This window comes from Antedon mediterranea, chromosome 6 (genome assembly GCF_964355755.1).
Source record: "Antedon mediterranea chromosome 6, ecAntMedi1.1, whole genome shotgun sequence".
In the NCBI taxonomy this organism is placed as follows: Eukaryota; Metazoa; Echinodermata; class Crinoidea; order Comatulida; family Antedonidae; genus Antedon; species Antedon mediterranea.
The window spans coordinates 19,660,895-19,682,695 of record NC_092675.1 but is presented as its reverse complement, the minus strand read 5'-3'; the positions used below and the strand labels follow the sequence as shown (position 1 = coordinate 19,682,695).

Here is a 21,801-nt window from a genome sequence, read left to right as displayed (position 1 = left end):
ACAGTAGGCCTTATGCATATAATGAGAGACAGTAGGTCTTATGCATATAATGAGAGACATAGGCCTAAAAGCCACCCATTTAAAATATTGTTCTTTATGCATAGACACGGAAAAATGTAACTGGTTAGCATGCGTAAAATGCATAAGTTAATCTCGATCGACTGACTATCTTTTTTATTTATTTATAAACATTTCCACTGGATAACAATATCAACGTTGTCCCACAAAGGTAAAATTGTTGTTTTTCAAAAGGTTCAGCATAAAACATTACAACATACATAATAAAATTTTCTTAAAAATAGTAAAAAAATATTAAAGAATGTTAAAAATCTTGCTCGCTCCCCATGCAACACGTATGTAAATATTGTTATTTTCCTTAATTAAATCTATTTTGTTATATTAAATACCATAATTTGTAATTTCATCGTGAGGTAATTTCCCGATTGATCGTAATCAAAACGGTACTGGGCATGGTCTACTAATTTTTCTGCTCCCAACCAGTAGGCCTACATCCATTCATAGAAGCCTTGATGAAGTAAGCCTACCTGGTGGTAACCAAGAACGGTCCCGAGATAACGACTATACTTCGGCTTTAGTCGATAGACGATTGAAAAAATTGTTAGAGATAGAGTATACGATGTTTGATTACATTAGTGTTTTATTTGTTACATTTATTTATTTATTTATTTCGTTTTCTTTTAGTAGGGTAGCCCTCTCAGTAATAAAATGAAACTGCTCTTCCGAGGGGCCCTACGGCACATTTAAACAAAATTTGAAAACAACTTAAACTAAACTTAAACTAAAACTTAAACTAAAACTAAACTTCAATGCATGTTCTCATTATTATTATACTTTTATACCATATTTAAATATATTTCACTGGAACCATCCTAGACCACCGGCAACAATAAATGAATCTTAACAAGTGATTTAAAACGGTTATAATTGTTTTGTTTTCTTAATTCATAAGGTAGGCCATTCCAGAGTGAACTTCCATAATAAACAAAACTACGTTTGTATATTTCGAGGTTACATCTGGGCAAATACAACAGATTATTTTCATAGTTTCTGGTTTGAATATTGTGTAATTATGTGTGGAAGAGTCTATATAGAATTGATGTTCCGCGTTGTTATAGTTAATATGTTTATTCCATGTCGTTTTGGTTTGGTTAACCTATATTATTTTACACACTATATTATTAATAAAAATGATATTTGTTAGTATAAATTCCCTAATAAAAACAGGTATAAAGAAGAAATAGCAAAGAGATAGGGCGGCTATTCCTGAATATACAATAATAAGTATCGTAAGTTAGTTTATAAATTTTAGCCGATCTTGTCAAAGGTCATATTTTATAGTGCTGTATTATTTTAACAGTAATTTTTAGCGATTTATACATTATTTGTAGATTGTTAAAATTGTCTTGGTAGTACCTTTAAAAAAAAATTAATGCAGGCATACATACTTCTTCTTATTGGAAGTTATTACCTTGAAATAAATACTTCTCTTGCGGAAGTAGGCCTACAAATCCAGCCAACACTTGTAACTGAAGTCCATACCGTTCTATATTGATTTCTCCTCCTTCGCATATTTGTGATTACACGACGGCTACCATGGACTATTGACCACCGAAACCAACCAATGAATTGATAATCCAAAATACAACCAATTAGCAGACTCTCAAGCCTATTGATTATTGTACTCCCGATTGTACTACTCTAGAAATCTAGTTCACACTTGAACTTTATAATACAAGCGTTCCGGGGAATTTCAAAATATTATCTACTTCGCTTTATGATCATTATTAGTGGACGCAACGTATAAGTACAAAAGTACCGGTAGTCTATCTATAGTGTGTCATCTTGGAACTTAACATTCATAAACAGTGACAGTGTTTATTACATTGGCTATTCTATTACAAAAATGCATAAAGAAAAACTTTAACAGGCTCGTAAAATTGTCTTTACTACGCGGCTGTCTCGGCTGTCTGAATGTCAGGCATAGCGCCACCATTCAGCGTCCAATGAAGTTTACTTTACAGCGATTCAGATAACTTTCAATTTTAAATAAATGAATTTCTTACATTATAAACATGTTTATAATGACGTAATGAATTGTAACTTCTTGTTGTAGTTTCGTTTTGTTTTTTTTGTTTTACGTCTGTCGTAATTTATTCTTACACATGATTCAGGTTTGAGGTGATCTTTTCTGTGATTTAAAAAAAGTAAAAGTGAGAAGAAGTTTAGACTAGACAACATTATTATTACAATCCTTTACATTATCACTACATTAATAATTGTATATTTTGCTGTATTTATATTTCGTATTCGCTATTATCCGAGATCCTCGATCATTCACACTGTAACATCAAGAAAAAAATATATCAGTAGGCCTACCTTAGGCCTACATCATGTTATCCCTTGACACACATACTACACCGTATCTCACAAACACGTAATAAAATAAGCTAATTGATAAATAAATCAATCGGTAAGCCAATTCTAAATATTTATTTACAATTTTGGATTGGTTAAGTTTTAGCCACTTAAACCTGACAGAGTCCATCACAGTAATTAGGCTTAAATGACATAATTTTACTTGCACTAAAGACACGATGACTCACTAAATGTTGGCAGATGCCTTTCGTTCATACGTGATAATACCACGGTTTTTCGCCAGTAACAGTAAAAATTCCAGTAGGTCTATTGCACGGGGTTTTTAAGCGAAAACCTTGACATAGGCCTACAAATTGTATTATAGTACCATAAGTATAGAACACCCAGGCTGAAATCAACACACACAAAAATAGAGAATATCGAGGATACATTGCAATAACATAAGATAACATATACACAAAAGTGTTGTGAATAATTTGATAATAATATATAAATATCGAAATCGTTAGGATTCGCAGAAGGATGCTTTTCCCATGTTTAACCATTAACCGTTTCCAATACCGACATTGGTAAATGAATAACAAGTAGGCCTACATAAATAAGAACATCTTGAGGCCAAACTCGGACTCTTCCATAAGGTGGTATGGCTTAATGGATGGATTTACCAAATATAGGCCTATGGTTAATTAATTATGTATAAGTAAACATTAACCAGACTACTGAAAAAACAACTTGTTTTGGTACGTAAATACAGACAATTGTGTGAAGGAAATGCTGCATTTAAACAAATAAGTACGAAAACATGTAATGTTCGCACTAATGGTAATACGAATTAATAATCCATTGAAATCACGTGCTTTGCATTTAACAGAGACCAGAAGGTGATTCTTCCACATGAACTATTTCGTACTATTGCGATAGTTTATACTCGGAAGTTGCGAATCGGATATTTGTATAGTGGTAATTTGTGGTGGTATGGATGGATGTTGTTTCACCTTTATCTGTGTGATGTCCTAGACGCATGAGTAATACACGCTATTATCTATAAATTCGTGATATTCTTAACTAAAATCCGATTGTGGGATATTTTGTCATAAAACATCAAAAGCAAGCGTGAGTGTTTGGTCATTTCTTTTATTTTCATCATTCTCCAAGAATGCTGTGACGAGAGACAACTTTATAGGATGCTCTTCTGTGAACAGATTGGTTGATTTTTTTTTGTTCAAGCGGGTGTAAAGAATTTTGTCTAAGAGATGATCGTGATAAGGAACGCACCTTAGTGTAAATGTAGGCGAGTAGTCATAACTTAAGTTTATGGTTTGGTATCGCTACACACAAATAATAAAACGTCGCTTGAAGGTGAAGATGGTCCATGTATGAGTTTGTATAAAGATGGTGTCATCCTTAATATTCTACAAGGTCGTTTCAAACCTGTTTATTTACTAAACCGATAGTGTGTAATCTACAGAAAGCATCTTCTTTTCTTTCTTTGATTTTTAGCGGGCAGGAACATCGTTATTAAAAACATTATGTTTTGTTTGAAACTGTTGCAGTTTTCCATGTTTAACATTCAACTGCAAGGAATCTTCAAAGTTGTTAGGTGTTGTCTCGTATTAATGTTATTGATAAGTCTACCTGTCAAAGCCGGACCACTTAGCAATGTCCAGCGTAGGTCAACAGATGAAAACAATACAGGACGGAATATTAACGTTCCTCAAAATGACCAGCCGAGGCCTAACAGCTTAGAAACAGAATCGGACTACGATTATGATGATGACAACTATAATAGTAAGTTAAATACAGAGGATCAGCTCAATATGGACATTACTTCGTCGATTCTTCTAGGAAATATGTATAATACGACTTTTGCAAGCATGCCCGGTGCCACTAGGGTGGACGTGTTGGGGGCAATTCTAAAGAGTAGAATCGACCGATTGAGAGATGTTCAAAACGGCCAACTAGAATTAGTATTTCTCGTTGACAGTTCTGCGAGTGTTGGGAAAGCAAACTTTTTTAACGAATTAAAATTTGTTAAGAAGGTTCTTGCGGATTTTGTTGTCTCGTATTGGTCGACTAGAGTTGCTGTCATTACATTTGCATCCAGATCTAGAGTATTAAATGTCACGGACCAGATAAGTTTTCCAACAGTAGAAAATCATAAATGTTCGTTATTCACAGAGGAACTGCCAAATATTACGTATGTTGGAGGAGGAACGTACACCAAGGGAGCTTTTGAGAATGCATATGTAAGTTTTTTTGCTTGTTATGGTTGTGGCAATCATTAAAGATGTCAGGTATATATCTATATATAATATAGTTTAGGAAATATTCTTATGGAAAAAGGCTTACAACTCGTTATAAAGTATATAGTAGTATACAGTAAGCATATTTTTATTTAAAAAAAACAATACAGCTATAAATAGCATTATTTGATTGAAAATAATGTTACAAGAAACAGTTAGAGCCCATATTAAGAAAACGCCTTTGGATCCAAAGACAGTATTCCTTAATAAGGGACCCACATTATTATCACGGGAAAGTTTCTTTTTAAAATAGGGACGTCGCCTGAATAGGGGTGTCCCAAATGAGGGATTCCAATCTATCTAAAATTATGAAAATAAACATGAACAGAACATAGACAATAAATGGTTCATTGGTTGGCATTGCAAGCATGGACATGGGAATAAAAGAGGTAACATTACTTCAGTTCAGATTGGATTTGCAACTCATGTAAAATAAGGCGTTTGACTTCATTCTGTAGCGAGGAAAGGTATATTATTATACTTATTATATACTTTGAATCTAAGGTATACTTATTATAAGTAAATAAGTTACTTAGCATAAATACGTTGATATTTACGGTATATAGCAAATTGTTTTCGTACAAGCAAAACCAATGTTGTTGTGACAGCACCTGTAAGCTTAGAGTCAAACCCCTGGAGGTATTATCTCCTCATCGTTCTATTTTATTAAATTCACATTATTTCACGCATTTATTTTTTTATGTTCACTTTCGGACCCTCATTTATTTATCAAAAAATGTCTTTTTTAAAATGTGTGTCTGCTTAATTGAATTACAGTATTATTCAATATTTTAATAATAATTATTCATTGCACACATTTTTTTAAAGAACCATTTTTACCGCTGCAGACAATTCTTACAATGATATATCAATTATTTATTATTAATATCAATCGATTCTCAGTTTGTTTGAAGTGTCCTTAATAAACATAAGTTAATTAATATAAATAGTAATAAGTATACATTCAATCTTAAGCAACAATCAATTTAAACTAGTTTGACAAAAACATTGTGATGTTCCATTATCATGTCCATAAATGGGCACAACACACTGGTCTGTCAAAGTTTGATAGTGTATACAAGGCTTATTGTGCTCAATTAATATAAAGAGAGATATTTTTTTACGAAAAGAATTCTTGAGGTTGGCATCATTCAAGAATTTAGGACCATAAACGGAAATAACTAAATCTTCTTTAATAGTTCTTTTCACAACTAATAAAAATATACGTTGTGTACCGCAAACTTTGTATAAACATTTGATTTCGCCATGCAAACAATATATAAATATTCTTAGTCTTAAATAACTACAATTTACAAAGTCCGTACGGAGTAGTACGTTCGTGGCTAAAATGTAATGAATCACTGAGGACGTTTAAAGAAATAAGAAGTTTACAATCAAATTTACAAAAAAAATTGCCCAGATCTAACGTGTGGTAGTGATTTCAAGAAATCTACACCGCAAGTATTAGACGTCCCGCTGGTTTTAACATATCGTCTTAAACATAATTTATTTATGTATCATTTGCATACAACTATACACATATATTATGTGATACCAACAGAAAAACAAACAGCAATTTCACAGACACTAAACACAAACATGTAAAAGTATTGCGAAACATGTTGGAAACATCATTCTTTGAATTCACAAATAAACCAATTTTAGAAAAAATAGGGTCGTGAAGTTTGAAAAAAAAAACATAATAAATACAGAAAATGATTGACACTAGAGTTGCAATTAAATTATTTTTAAAACATCTTGTAACGAAATATCGAATTACCAACAACTTAAAGGAAAGTGAAGGATCGAAAACTGCAAACATCATTCGGCAGTACTAAAGTTATATTTGTTGACTTTTTGTTTTTTTAAGAAATAAGAATATCGGTATTACTGTGTGGGACCAGCGGAAAATAACATTTTTGCCAGGGCGAAGATCCACCTGGATCTTTAAAAATGTTTAGATAAACAAAACTGTCATGCAAAGTGTTTATCTATACTATGTGTATGAAATACAAATCGTCGTAAATAATCTAAAGAAATATGCGTAGGAGGCATAGTAAACATAATTCAATTACTAAAAAAAAAAACATAGTTTATCGTAACACGGTGATTTATAAAAAAACGCGGGATTATGTAAATCATATGATCACATCACACCATATCAGCCGATCATTATCAACCTGTTCATTGACGCTGAATATTAATAGTATGATTTATGGATAATTCCGGATGCGGTTTAGTCACATTCATTTGAGGCTGGCACATGTTTCACCTAAATAACATTAGTTTAAAGAAAATTATCCCAGGAGGAAAGTTATAAATAAATTATAAAATAATAATTCAAAAATTATTATGTCTATTTTTGATTGGCTGAAATGGAACACATCATCATACTTTACATGCACATTCTCACATTAATCTCACAAGTGAATAGTATGAATAGTATGGCACGTGGCCATGCAAATTTCAAAAGTTTGAACTTTTGACATTGAAATAGAAATACACAAAAAAATGTTGTGTATATGCGCAATTAGGGCGAGCGCACACTACGCACGTGGATACTATACTATACGCACAGAGAAAGAGTACTGTGTAGTCTGTATACATTTTTTATAAGGACATACTCGTTTCAACGTGTTAAACTCTGTGAACCTTTGGCACCATTAGACAAAGTTTAACAGCTAATAATGTTTCTCTTTTACGATTTATTACTTCAAGGAACCATCGGGTTGGACGTCTATTTTATAAACCCCTTCGGATGTCTACTACATTTCAGTCAATTGAACCTAATAACAGAAATATAATTCTGGAATGTCATCAATTGTCAATAATAGTAGTAACGTGCGATATGTATTGGGAATTTGTCCAAACATGTTCGTGTTATGATATGTCATATTGTAATGAATTATGTGTTTTACTATGAAACTCTTCAGGGAATACATTCAATGTAACGTTTTAAGGCAAATCAAACGCGTTTATTACGTTGGTGTAGAACTGTAATGAATGTAAAATTAAATGAATTGAGGCGAAATTTCTGATGATTTTAGAATGCATTGCGTTTGGAATGCATTGCGTCTGGTGTGATATTAACAGTTTTATGTTCACCGTAGATAGCAGTTTAATACTGTACGCTGCGCGTTACCACCCGATTTTTAGTAAGTCTGTCGACACAATGACAAATGTACAGTTACTCTAGGCAAATTCCGGAATACAGCATCACATGTGTATCACATGTGGTTATGTAACATGGAAGGTTATGTTAAGGGTTTTGTTATGGTCTACGGTTGTGCCGTTACCTTTGGATGATAAGTTTAGGTACAGCACCAGTAATGGGCTAGCGCATGCTGGTGTAGGCCTATTCCGAGTCACGTGTACTGGAAGAATTAAAATTAACAAACATTAAATGAACGTGATCAATAGTAACCTGTAATGTAAACTGGTCAAGGTTTATGATAATATCAAATACGATAACTGCTTAGAGATTAAAATCATAACGGTACAATTTTCCATCCTACATTTAAAAGCTTCCGATTTCCGCGAAAAGTTGGCAGTTATTAGGACTACGTGATTAGTAAATGTAACATTTAAAATGTTTAGGTAGTTGATATATTCTTATACTGTACATATTAAATAATACAGATCACTTGGGTCTACTAATAAATTATGAATACATTTGATTTACTGAATTATTTAATTTTTTTAGTCTAGACCAAATTCCAAAAACATTGGCTGATATTTGAAGGGAGTGGTTTTTGTCAAGGGAATGATATTTACGAGTACTGAGCCAATATAGACGCATAAATATAATTTGATCATCGGATCATACTTAATTTGGTTAACATTAGCAGATGGGGCCTAGTAGATTCTTTTCAATAGGCAAATAAATATAAATATAAATAAAAATTAATTAAATTTGGTAAATCTCTTGAAATAATGTCAAAATTAATCAGCGTCCATGGAGTTACAACGCTAGTGGTGTATCAAATGACGCTAACAACGCAACTTCCTTGTTCACACGCAAAGGCGTACGATACGCCATTACGTGGTATACGTGTGAACATACCCAAAGTCAAATAACTGGTATTTTACATTAAACGTATAAACCAGTTAGTTTAAATAACCATTTACAATAAACTAATACTTTACAACTATCACACATTGGATAATCAATAAAACAAAAATGTGAACAGAACAACTAACGGAATATTCTTTCTCAACTACTGAAGTACCTGCAGTAATAGATTAGTAGTACGCCTAGTTATACAGATATATATATATATATATAGTGAATAAGGGGTGTAAAGCTTTTATGTCGGGACTTTCTAAACTAAGGCTTTAGGAATAACAGAAGGCACAATCATTAATCTTTCCACAACCGACTCATTGATAATGCGAAATCACCAGATTACCCATGGCGAGCAAATTAAGATAATGTTGAAAGAACTAGAAAAAACTGGATAGGTACAACAGCCATAAACCCAATCCACACCTTGATCATTGAGATTAGACTGAACATGTTACATTTCATAAATCGATCATTTCTATATTTTGTATTAGAAAGTGTCATAGTTGCATTCCGTCTCGTGTTAAATACATTATATTGTGATAGTCTAATCTTCTTATTTACTTTTCATTTAAGCGTTTTTTTTTCAATTTATACGCTTTTTCATGGCGTCCCTTTTCAACATTCATTTCATTTCTCTAGTTTCAACTAATAATATAGTATAAGCCTTCTTGACAGTATGTATGTTTGTATAACTAGGCCTGCTATTTATTATTGCAGTAGTTGAGAAAGACTATTCCATTAGTTGTTCTGTACGCCAGTTCTTTTACTTTGGGTATGTTCACACGTATACGACGTAAGAATGGATGGCATATCGTTCGCCTTTGCGTGTGAACAATGAAGTTGCGTTGTTAGCGCCATTCAATATACATCCTTAGCGTTGTAACTCCGGTGACGGGAAATAATTTTGACATTATTTCAAGAGATTTACCAATTTTAATTCATGTTTGCTGTGAAGGGATTAAGAAACTTAACATCACCGGCGTAACCAGCAACCACAATTAATAAACTTCAACTTCAACCATTTTTTTACCGAATTGCATAAAAAGTGATCATAGAATACAATTTTTATTTAAAGCAAAAACGGTCGGACAACAATCAACAGACTGTTGTTCCTAGTGGCTGTTTATGTAGTAGGGTGCACTCTCCTAAACATTGAGAACAGTATGAATAAACGGATAGAATACATGTTGTATACTACAGTATAACACAGAATGTAGTCAAAAACATGTTATAGGTTTTCCTCTAGTGAGAATAACCTAATAAGAAACATTTTTATGTTGAAATCATGTAAAATGAAAGAAAATATGATACTAGAAATATTTAAGAATATTGGTCCTTAACAAGTGTACTGTGAATACGGTGTATAAGGTATCGGTAGGCTTACTGTACTCTGATCACAAATTATGAATAAGATCCATTTAATATAAAATGACATTCTTAATTGGTAATAAATAAACTAAACATTCATGGAAAAGATAGACATTTTATGAAATCGAGTACATGTATAGCTTTAAAGGTATTTTTTTTGCCAGGTGATAAATGTAATACATCTTAAACTTACACAGCCTACACAACGCAATAGACACTGTTAATATACGATTGTGTATTGACCAAAAACGAGAAAAAATCGCAAACTTTATCATTATTTTATCAACGAATCATGATTGAATCGTACGACTGTCAGTTAATAGAAGGTTTCAAATAGCAAGCTTTGGTTATGGCTCTATCACCAAGGATATAAAAATATCCATCCCAGCGTGTGCCAAAATGCTGGCATAACATCAACCCCATGCTCATGGGAAGGTGTTTGACATTAAATATGAACACTATTGTCTAACCCCTGTGTCCACTGCACTGGCAGACGGTCTGAACAAGTTAGTGAGAAAATACATTTCAGCGGGGATGCTATTAAAATAACCCACAACGTATTATCCTCTCTTTAACTAAGATTTACAAAGGCCATGGAAACTTTAGGAGGAAAGCCAAAATCTCAGTACGTGGCCAAACAGAAACAAAATTCAAGTTCACAATCGAATCTCTACTTTGGTTTCATGCACATGTTTTCACTACCGTTGTATTGTCTATATACCGTATACATTTTATTCATTATATTTTATATTATAAAGAAGAATATATGTATTAAAATGACAATGATAAATATTATATATTTAGAAGATTATAACATTATTTTATAGTTTAATCTAGTAACAAGGAAACAATAAAATGCAACACAATGATACATTGCTGCTGTAGTTTGGGCTAAGCCTATATTTATCGACGAATCATAATGTAATTTTGCATTCTAATTTGAATGCACTGACTGAGTTGTAGCCAGGCTACAAGGAATACATTATTGTATAAATCAGGAACGTCAAAAATACGTCAGCAAGCAACATCAACCAAAAGCTAGACCAAGTCAAAAATGTATCGACATACCACACTAAATACCTAAGGTTTCTTAGCCTAAACATCTAAACACTAGCCGCGGTTGGACTTCTAATTTGAGACTAATTTAGTCATTCGTAATATTTTCATGTTACACAAACCGCGAGAGATACAGTATTTTCATTCGTCAAAAAACAATAAAGACTGTATAAAGTTACGTCAATGAACTCAACGAATAGTGCAAAACGTATTGATGTCCTTAATATAAATATGACACACAAAAAAACATGCGTAAACTATAAATGTTAAATAGGACAAGAAAAAGCTTATGCGTTTTACGTCTTTTGAGACGTAAAACGTTTAAAAACATTTAAGCCAGTAAATACAATAAAGTTTATAAAGTGATCAATAATTTCAATAAATTAGTTCATTAATCCCTAAATTGCAATTTTCAAATTGACCATCCCTTCTGTGGGAAAAAAAGTTATAAACTGAACTATGCCTGGAATATACAGTAGAAAAAAATATAAATGAAAAGCTTATCAAATCGAATCAAACCAACGGGGTGTTTTGTCGCTAAGGGGAAGCACGCAAATTTTGATGAACTTTGACCCGTCCGTCATTTAGTCAATGTATTACACTCATTAGTTCAGCTTTAACAGCTTAGCCCAAAGTAATGATTTCAATACGCTTCAAATGCAAAGAATGTACCTTAAAACAACCGTTTCACCACGTTTCACCAGCAAGAATGAAGTTAAACCGGTCAGGTAACTTAAAGTAGATGAGTTCAATTGAATGTACGCGCTGATCCATGCGTACCTCAGTCACTGACCAATCATAACAAGGAAAGGTCTGGATGTTTCAATTTGACAAGCTTTGTAATCGTCACAACTGAAAATTGGGAACAAGTACATGAATCAGTTATTTAAAAAAATGGACTACAAAATTTCACTCTTGCCTACTTTAACTACCAAAAGGTCTTCAAATTTCCCGATCTACAATAAAAACGACATAATTTTATCGTGAGATGAATCATTTATTTGACCACAACAATTTCATTGGGTAAAATTGAATACAAGTACAAGATATAAATCTACATTATTGTCAAAATTTTACAATTTTGAGATATGTTTTGTAACATAGTAGATCATTAAATTATACAAAGTGATACTAATATATAAATAAATGAATACAAGTTACTATCTTTTAAATGTTTGATTAAATAAATTGCATGCCATATACCGTGTTGAAAATCTGAAACGGTTTGTCAAAATTGTTTTTTTTATTTATTTATTTATTTTATTTTATGTTTTTAGGCAAAGTGGCCAAAGATTACCAATAGTGAATTAATCACTGTCCTATCAGATAGGTGGTAATCCCCCTGATACAGGGGCTATTTTGCGAACCAGTTCACCGGGGTAACCCACTACTCTTTTCGAATAATGAACTGGGTTCTTTAAAGTGCACACAGGTTATAACTGTGTACACTTGACCTACGGTTTATAGTCCTTATCCGAGAAGACTTGTTCCACCACCAGAACTAGGAGCGAGTCAGCCTCGAACCCTTGCCGATGTTGTTGGCTCTTTAGGTACGGTAAACGGCGCCCCTGCCTTAACCGCTCGGCCATTTGACTCGCTTTACTATGGCTGTTAACATTAATATGAGAAAACCAAATAATAATAATCAATACGAAAGGATTGATTGTATTATTGATTTTCTCATATTAATGTTAAGCGTGCTTAAAAATGTTGATAATTGGTACGCGACTCAGTATAGTTAACTGACAAATAGGCCTAATACAACAACAGCCTACAAAGTTGTAAAAAATTTCGTGGATAGCACGAAAGTCATATCATGGTAGGCCTATTGAAGGTGGACCCAAAACAAGAGTAATTTAAACCTTATCTATGCAATGGACTAAAAATTAAAATCTATTTCCACTACTTGTTATTCTTCGACTGTATGAGCTGATAATTAAATTATTAACTTATTTTCAGAGTTTTGTAATTGTATGGTAAAAATAAATTTGTTTCTTATGGTCATTTTCAGTAGTTTTGTAACAAACTTGCCTTGCCAAACTAACCCTTAAATAAAATGTATGTATTTGCCGCATAAACCTAGCATGGAACATGTTTGTTTACTCAATGTCTGAATCAAGTAATTGCCAAAAAAAGTTTGCACACATATTTTTTCCAATAAATTTCTTTTATTTAGTTTTATCACGGTTAAATAAGCGGGTCATCGCTTATATAGAAGATGTGAACATGCTGTCCATGTTGACCTGTACAGTATAATATTATTTCAGTTAACGGAAAAGGTTTTGCTTAATTAATAAACAACCCTACAGATATTTCCTTCCTAAATCTATAAACTTGTTCCTGAGCCAACTATCCACAAGTATCATTTAATTGTGATCATTAAACTCCAATACCCATTGTTTTCACTTACACACATTGGGTACTCAGATTGTAATTATTATAATGTTGGAATCGACAAATATTTCCAATATCTATCAACGAAGGGGCATGTTCAAATAATGTATGATCGTAAGTTATATAAGGCATCAACAGTAGGCCTATAGTCGTACAACCAATCACATAGTGTCGTAATATGTCGACTACTATCAATCCAAAAATGAGATACAAACACTTTTATGTTGATACGTAATTTTAATGATCTTGCTTGAAATTAGTAGAAATTTATGATAAATACACGGGTCTATAGGCCTAAATCAATGCAACATCGAGACAAAATAACCTATCATCATAGACTCGCAATGTATAAGGTAGGCTCATTAATCGATCGATTAAAAGGTCATTAACTCTTCCCTGGTCAAACCAAATGAGAATTAAAAGTACCGTACCGTAACATTGGTTTATGAAAAAAAAAATAGAGTTTGGACGTTTAAAAACATTTTAATAACGGTTCTATAAGGCCGAAATCAATAAACAATTGTTAATTTACTGTCCAAAATTTAATTTAAAAACAATTGCTTTGAAAATGTCCTGTTGACAGAGAACAATTATCAAAATATTTAGCGTGTCTATGCTAATTTTATTTGACGTCTGTTTCCAATTGGCGAAAGTTGGTTGTCTGGGGAGCGATTTGTACGTTATAATTTAATTGGTTATTTAACCTTTTAAACACCTAGTTTGTCATGATGTGAAAGAAGCTAACCATGTTTTCACAACCGAGTACGCATCATCTTAGGCTACGTTGCTATAGCAATCAAGACAGGTCAGATATAGGCCACGGACAAGATAATTATGAAATTATCATGTAGGCCTCTCACATCAGCAATGATATATTTAACAGGATATGACATAATATATATCCTTCGTATATCGTAAATTATACTTTTTAAATGATTGATAATGCTGGAATTTGAATAATTGCTCAACATACTGTTATTATGTGTCAATAAATTACTGTAAAAAAATATGACTTCTCCATTGGGACACCGCTATTATTAGGCAACACTTTCATGTGAAAAACTAAGGGAATGGCCAATCCCAACACATACGTCCCGAAAATGTCTTCTTAACAGGGGTAGTTTGATAATAAATTTTCTTTGAAATTGGATAATTATTATTTAATTTTCAGAGCATTTTGAAGAAGGCACGTAATGAGGCCACAAAGGCTGTTTTCTTGATAACAGATGGCTATTCAAACGGCGGCGACCCTCGATCAGTGGCCAAAAAATTACGCGATAGGGGAGTCGAGATATTCACATTCGGCATATCAAATGGAAACATCCGGGAATTGTTTGAAATGTCATCGGAACCTAAACACGAACATTGCTATATTTTACAGGATTTTGAAGAGTTTGAATCGTTGGCACGAAGGGCATTATATGAAGGTATTCTGGGCATTGGCATAGGTAGCAAGGGAGTATGAGAGAGAGAAGGAGAGGGAGGGAGGGGAAGAAGACCCGGGTTCAATTCCCGATATGAACGACTTTCAGTAGCCTATAGTAGTAGGAGAGAATAAGTTGTGACGTTGAGGTTTTTTGCATAATATTGTTAGTGTTTTAATGAAGAAATGAATGTAAATATATTACATGAATAATGAAATCTGTCATATATCATATAGAAACCCCAAAGGATATAATAAGTTAAAATTGTATGCGATACATTTGACCTTTGGCTCTTTCGCACACTTCTTTTAGTATCATCATTACGAGTCTGGTATCAATCAATGTGATGTTATCGTTCTAAGCACTCACTTAAAGGGACAGTTATATGTTTATCCGAATTCGACTTATTTCTATTTGTAGCCCCAACATATATGAAATCGATAGAAAACTCTCGCATTTGGTCTTTTTTTTAACCTTCCACGGTATCCCGAAAAACCACACCCCTTCATCTACTAAAATCAAAATTAATCAATCGATTATTAATATTATGAAATCAATTGTACATTTTTCAGATTTGATGACTGGAGATTATATCAAAGTGAACAACAAGAAATGTGTGACGAATTGTGAAGAACGAGAAGATTGTTGCGATTCTGAGGCAATATGCAAATGTGGTACAATCAGTGGCCAGTATGAATGTGTTTGTCCCGCTGGTTACTTTGGAACTGGTCTGAAAGGAGGATGCCAAGGTATAATGTATAAAAATCATGTGTAAATTATATATTCATAAATAATACATTTCGATAAAAGATTTTCAATAGAAAAGTTCATGTTGAAAACCACAAAATACAAATTACCAGTGCTTGGATTTGAGCATACGACCTCACTCCACTCCCACATCTGTATATTTTTATTAACTTACTTAAAACCAATACATTACAACGAACAACAACATTTGAATATAATGTCTATTTTGTATCTATCTCAGCATGTCCAACCAATACGTATAAGAGTGAATCTTCTCCTGGAGGTATTGGAACCTGTGTACCATGTCCACAACCTTATCGTTCAAGTCCAATAGCAAGTACATCAATAATAGATTGTAAATGTGACGAAGGCTATGCCGAGGACCTTAGTGGCAGATGTGTGGGTGAGATAGTATTTAATGTTTCATATAAGAAAATGGAACCAGTAGATTTAAAACACACTTTAACAGACGTATGTCTTGTTGTCTTTCTATGATCTTCAATGATAACAAATCTCCTTATAAGTGACATAAGAGGAGCCACTCACTTATGAGACCACATCCACCAACATTGGGACTGAAGTCTACAGATATTCCTGATTTTTGTCTCTAATGATGATCTCTAATGATCATGAATCTCCCGATGGTGTATCCTTTCTTCCGAAAATGAAACGATAATCTGAAACATCATGCTTTCAAACTAACAATACAACCACAGAGCAATTCCAGTTCAGAGCAGAGAGGAACCTCTTGCATACTCTCCTGACAATACGCAACTGAACTTCAACAACATGAGTTGTAATTTGGATCCGTCATCATTTCTTTTTATACAGCTATCAGATGCCCTTCACTGCTTCCTCCAGAGCATGGTAGCTTCATCAATGAGTGTAGCAACCAGATCCATTCAGCTTGTGCTGTTACATGCGAGATAGGTTACAGGATTACTGGTGGAGCTAACCTCGTTCTTTGCACTCCAAAGGGAACATGGAACCAGCAGATACCAGACTGCGAATGTAAGTAGTTAATCTTATCTTATAGCTTCTATCAGTATTTTGTATAAAGACGATGGAAAAATAGTCTGGAAGCGACTGAAAAAAGACTATTAATTCATGTGAAGACACTATTTCAGGCTTCAATCCTGAATTGTCTGAAAACTTTGGTTCTTTCCATGTTGTCTTTTCCTGATGCCGAAATAAATCAAATCAAATCAAATCAAACAGGGTAAATCTGAGAAAAACGAAGATTCTTGCAGATCTTGAAGATCCATAGAAAATTGAACCAAAGAGTATAAAGCAAAAGCAATAGAGCAAAAAGTCCATCTTGATTGTAAACCAATAATTGCTGTTGCTTAAAGTTAGTTTATAATTTAATAATTGATAAGTTTCTACTGTTTCTACACTCACGATTTAAGCAAAACTGGTAACAAACTAAAGTAACAACAATTGGTAACTAAATTGTTGAACAGTACAGCAGTAGGACGGGTGTAGATTAGTGCACTTTATTGCTAAGATATTCTACAATTGTAAGTGTAACTACCTACTATCTACTGTTTCTACTCACATAATTTAAGCAACAATGCTATAAATTAGTAGCTAAATTGTTGACATAAATACCGTACATCCAAAGGTAGGGCGGGTTAGTGCTCTTTATTGTGTACTATCTATATATTGATATAATTATGTACAAAACATTCCAAAGATAATAAACACACACCTTTCAGTTCATCTTACTTCATAATCGTGATAACCTTTAATTACTTTACTAATGGTGATTGATCATTTTATTAGAATAAAAATACCAACAAAATCTTTCCTTTTACAATAGCTAAATGTAGTTTAAATGAATGTTGTGGTCTATTTATTATCTCACTCCTCCTCCTTCACTCAAACCTTGCATAGTATTTGTTACAAGACTAAAAACAAATAATCTAAAAGCTCTGTCTACACTATCAAACTAGTTTTCGTTTTCACATAAAGTGTGATACAGTAGACAGAGCTTAAGCTACATAATAAGCTACAAAAGAAAACCCAATATTTTAGGCAAATTCTACTGGTTTATAATATTATTCCTGGGTAGCTAAAACAGCTAATCTACAATGAAGAAACAACCATAATTTAAGTGTGAATCAGTCAGTATTAAATCAAATTTGTTCTGTTTCAGTAAAAAAATGTGAAATGTTTCCAACACCAGAAAATAGTGAGATACAGTGTAGCCGAGAAGATTATGCTTTTGATACAGTGTGCAACACAACCTGCGACCAAGGCTACAAGCTACTTGGCTCTGTTAGCCGAGTGTGTCTTCCAATAGCAAAGTGGGATGGTCTGAATCCAATCTGTAAACGTATGTAATTTAACAAGTTAAAATTGCTTGATATATCTCCAGAAGAAATTTTACCCATATACTTTAATTACAATTACATATTGATTGTTTTAAAATTGTTAATTATCTCCAAATTATACATACTGTATATACTCTAGATAATGTAATTTTTAAGTATTCTTGTAAAACTTATTTCACAAAACCAGATAAATTGATTTCAACATTAATGTGTTTATTTCCAAAAAAAGCTGTAACATGCAAACCTAAGCTGAAATCACCCCTCGGCAGTTTTTCACCAGCATCATGTACGAAGGAAACGAATAGTATAGGCCAAGAGTGCGTATTCAGCTGCAATCAAGGGTATGAGGTCATTGGAAACCCCTCTTATAGATGCTTGGATTCTGGGCAATGGGACAGAAAATTTGACCTACTCAATCCTTGTAGAGGTTTGTTAAATTAAAAGATTTTTCTAGTGATTAAATCATAACAATATATTGTACAGATGCGGTGAGTATATTGATGTCTAGAGACTAACAGAAACACAGGAGACAAACAAATTAGTGTAGTTTGTTAAATTAAACGATTTAAAAAAAAAAGTTTTAAGTGAATATGTGCAGAAGATTCATTCAAAAATCTAACTACAGAAAAATAATGTTGTTAAATATATATTTTGTTTTCTAGTTCCTGGTACAATTATTTGGTTTTTCTACTCTAAAAATGAAAATTACATTTGTTTAAACTTTTTTTCATAACTGTCTATGGAATGCCTAAATTGTTTAGAAATAAAGCAAATCCATTGTACAGTAACTATACACTAAATCAAAAGTAAAGTCCACATAGGCTTCAGGAGAAATGTTACAACAAACAATGTGTACATTATTTACAATCTGTCAGGTATTATTCTGTAACTTAAAAAAATTAACTTGACTTGACTAGCATAGTTTCAAACAATTAGTGACTATTTAAGGTTTATTTAAATACTATGTTGTTGAATTTATCTCTGCAGATATCACTTCACCAGATATTACTTGTCCACATGATATATACCTAGAAGCTCAGCTGCATACCAACAAGGCAGAAGTGTCACAGCGTAGATGGCGTGTGCCAAGAGCTAGCGATAATTCCAACAATGTTACAATATCAGTCCTTTACAGAACACTACCGCCCTACATCTTTACTATTGGTAAAAATAATATAACGTACGAGGCTCGTGATAGAGCAGGGAACACAGCCCATTGTTCTTTTATAGTGTATGTAAAAGGTAAGTAGACTGTTTAAAAAAAAACTTATTTATATAAGACATTGTCTACAGCAACTATGATTTCATTCATTCATTTCTTTTATTTCCGATAGCATATCCGGTCTTATGTCAGGCAACTTTAAACTTTTTATTTTTTTTTATCTTTAAACAATCATTTTTATCTGTACATAATATTTATATTTATATATTTTTTAGATTCAATTTTAACGATTGTTCAATTTGATGCCTCGCAATTTTTAAATTTTTATATCTTTGTATTTTTATTGTTTACTTATATGTTCAAGTGCAGTATATGGAGAGCCATCTCGATAGTGCTTTGCACTCATGGCAATCCTCAGGGTGCTGCACCGCTGTCTTGTCATGTATTTTTGTGCCTGAAAATTGAATAAAATAAATAAACAAAACATACAAAACAAAGAACAAAATCAACCAGAAAATTAACCATCTTCCACCATCACAACCTAAAATATTACACTATTTTGATACATTGTTATCAATTGTTGGCGAAAAAATTACTGATTATTAAATATTAATTTCAGAGATAACCAATCATACTGGACTTTGCTGAAAAGGATGTAAAATACTTAGTGAATATGCCATTTAAAAAATCTAGTTATAACAATATACATTCCAAGTAACAAAAGTTATGTAACATACTAAATATTATACCTCTTTCTACAAAATTTGTAAGAAAGTGCTTGTTCATCTAAAATATTTCTGATTACAGATATTGAGAGACCGATAGTTGTCAAGTGTGGTTCTCCACCTCCAATTCTGTCCCCAAAACCAATGACAAGTATAACATGGAAAGAACCAAAGTTTTCAGACAATTCAGGATTGAAGCCTGAAATAGTGTCTTCACATAGACCAGGGGACCAGTTCCCCTGGGGTACAACAGTGGTAAAGTACAGGGCTGCAGACCATTCTGGAAACACCAAGACTTGTGATATTATTATTGAAGTTCAAGGTAAAAAACAAATTCACATTTTTATTTTGGATAAACTCTGAACATTTTACAGTTTTATTAAAATAACAACTGGCAATTTTGCCAACTTGATTGACAATATAAGAGACCTACGGGAGAGGAAAAAGGCAACTACAAAACACAAGAAACCCAAACTAGGCTTAATTATAAAAATTAGAGTAACTAAAAAGACATTTTACCTTAAAAGTAGACAGTTTTTGTTATCTTATTTGTGAACAGACAAAAATAAAAATGTTCAACAGAAAGACAAACTAAATTATTTCTATATTTTCGGTTTAATTTATAGAAAGTGCATGTAAGGTTCCTCAGAGTCCATATGCTGGACATACAGACTGTAACCAGCACGGACAAACTTTAAATTGTACAATAGCGTGTAAAGATGGATTCAGTTTTGCCATCACGCCACATCCAGTGTACTCCTGCTCACCAGATGGAGTCTGGAGTCCAGAAGATTCTATGCCTTGGCCGGACTGTTCAGGTACTTTTTCTGATCATCTAATTGTTGTATTTTTCTTTTGCTATTTAACGTAATAAATGAGTGATTAAATCATAGCAATGTATTGTACAGATATGGTGAGTCTATTACTATAACAGCAACACAAAAAAAAAAATTCAATACGAATTAGTATAGAAGTATAATTTTGCAAAGTGTCATACGTAACTAAAATACATTAAATCCTGCTCTTTTTTCTCCTATAGAGTATAAGTACATAAAGAGTGTACAGTTGCCAGTAAAGGTGAAATATTCCTTGTCAAAGTGTAATGAAGAAAGCATTGAACAGATTAGAGACAAAATAAGTACAAGCATTGACGTACAGGTTTGTAATAAATAATTAACATGTATCATTTTGGCATTAAATTGATTAAGAGGTTTATTATGTGTTAATACTAATGTAATATTTTAATAACCCTATTTATCTACATTTCTTTATTGTAGTTAAACAAGCTCTGCGGTCAGAGATATAAATGTATTGTCTCTTATATAGAGGCTAATTGCAAAGATCAAGGTATAATTATTTTTATTCAATAGTGTACAGGCCACTATGGTACTTTAGTAAAAGCGAAACATAATGTTGTCTTAACAGCAAAACTTAGAAATCTAAGCAGTACATGGGTGTAGATAAATTACTTGAAAACATAGGGCACTTACACCATATGCCAATAAAATAAATTTGGCCATGTGTTATTACAGTATAGATTGGGATTCAAATGGGAAACGCACATATTGTACATCATGGAAGCTTATTTAGTAACCTTATTTATTTAGTTACAATTCACATTATTTATTATATTATGTATTTAATATGTTTGCAGATGATTCACATTTTGTAAGAAAACGAAGTGTTGAACAAGAGGATGGGAATGTCAGAACTTTTGATCAAAATCTGAATATACACAACACAAATGTTTCACAATTAGAACCAGAAGTTATAGTTGAAATAATCATTAATGGTAACTGTACTTATTATTCATTTTTACATAA

General features: G+C 32.6%; 1 protein-coding gene across 1 annotated transcript in view; it reads left to right on the top strand.

The window, feature by feature from the left end:
• The first annotated feature begins 3,924 nt into the window (after positions 1-3,924).
• Positions 3,925-21,801, top strand: part of LOC140052460 (sushi, von Willebrand factor type A, EGF and pentraxin domain-containing protein 1-like) — a 32,455-nt gene continuing 14,578 nt past the window's right edge. Inside the window, exons 1-13 of the mRNA XM_072098070.1 lie at positions 3,925-4,643; positions 14,756-15,011; positions 15,581-15,757; positions 15,997-16,158; positions 16,587-16,766; positions 17,914-18,093; positions 18,321-18,518; positions 19,079-19,333; positions 20,061-20,300; positions 20,605-20,796; positions 21,018-21,136; positions 21,256-21,325; positions 21,633-21,770. Coding sequence (XP_071954171.1) covers positions 3,927-4,643; positions 14,756-15,011; positions 15,581-15,757; positions 15,997-16,158; positions 16,587-16,766; positions 17,914-18,093; positions 18,321-18,518; positions 19,079-19,333; positions 20,061-20,300; positions 20,605-20,796; positions 21,018-21,136; positions 21,256-21,325; positions 21,633-21,770 — 2,884 coding nt within the window. The 5' untranslated portion in view covers positions 3,925-3,926. The remainder of the gene's footprint in view (positions 4,644-14,755; positions 15,012-15,580; positions 15,758-15,996; positions 16,159-16,586; positions 16,767-17,913; positions 18,094-18,320; positions 18,519-19,078; positions 19,334-20,060; positions 20,301-20,604; positions 20,797-21,017; positions 21,137-21,255; positions 21,326-21,632; positions 21,771-21,801) is intronic.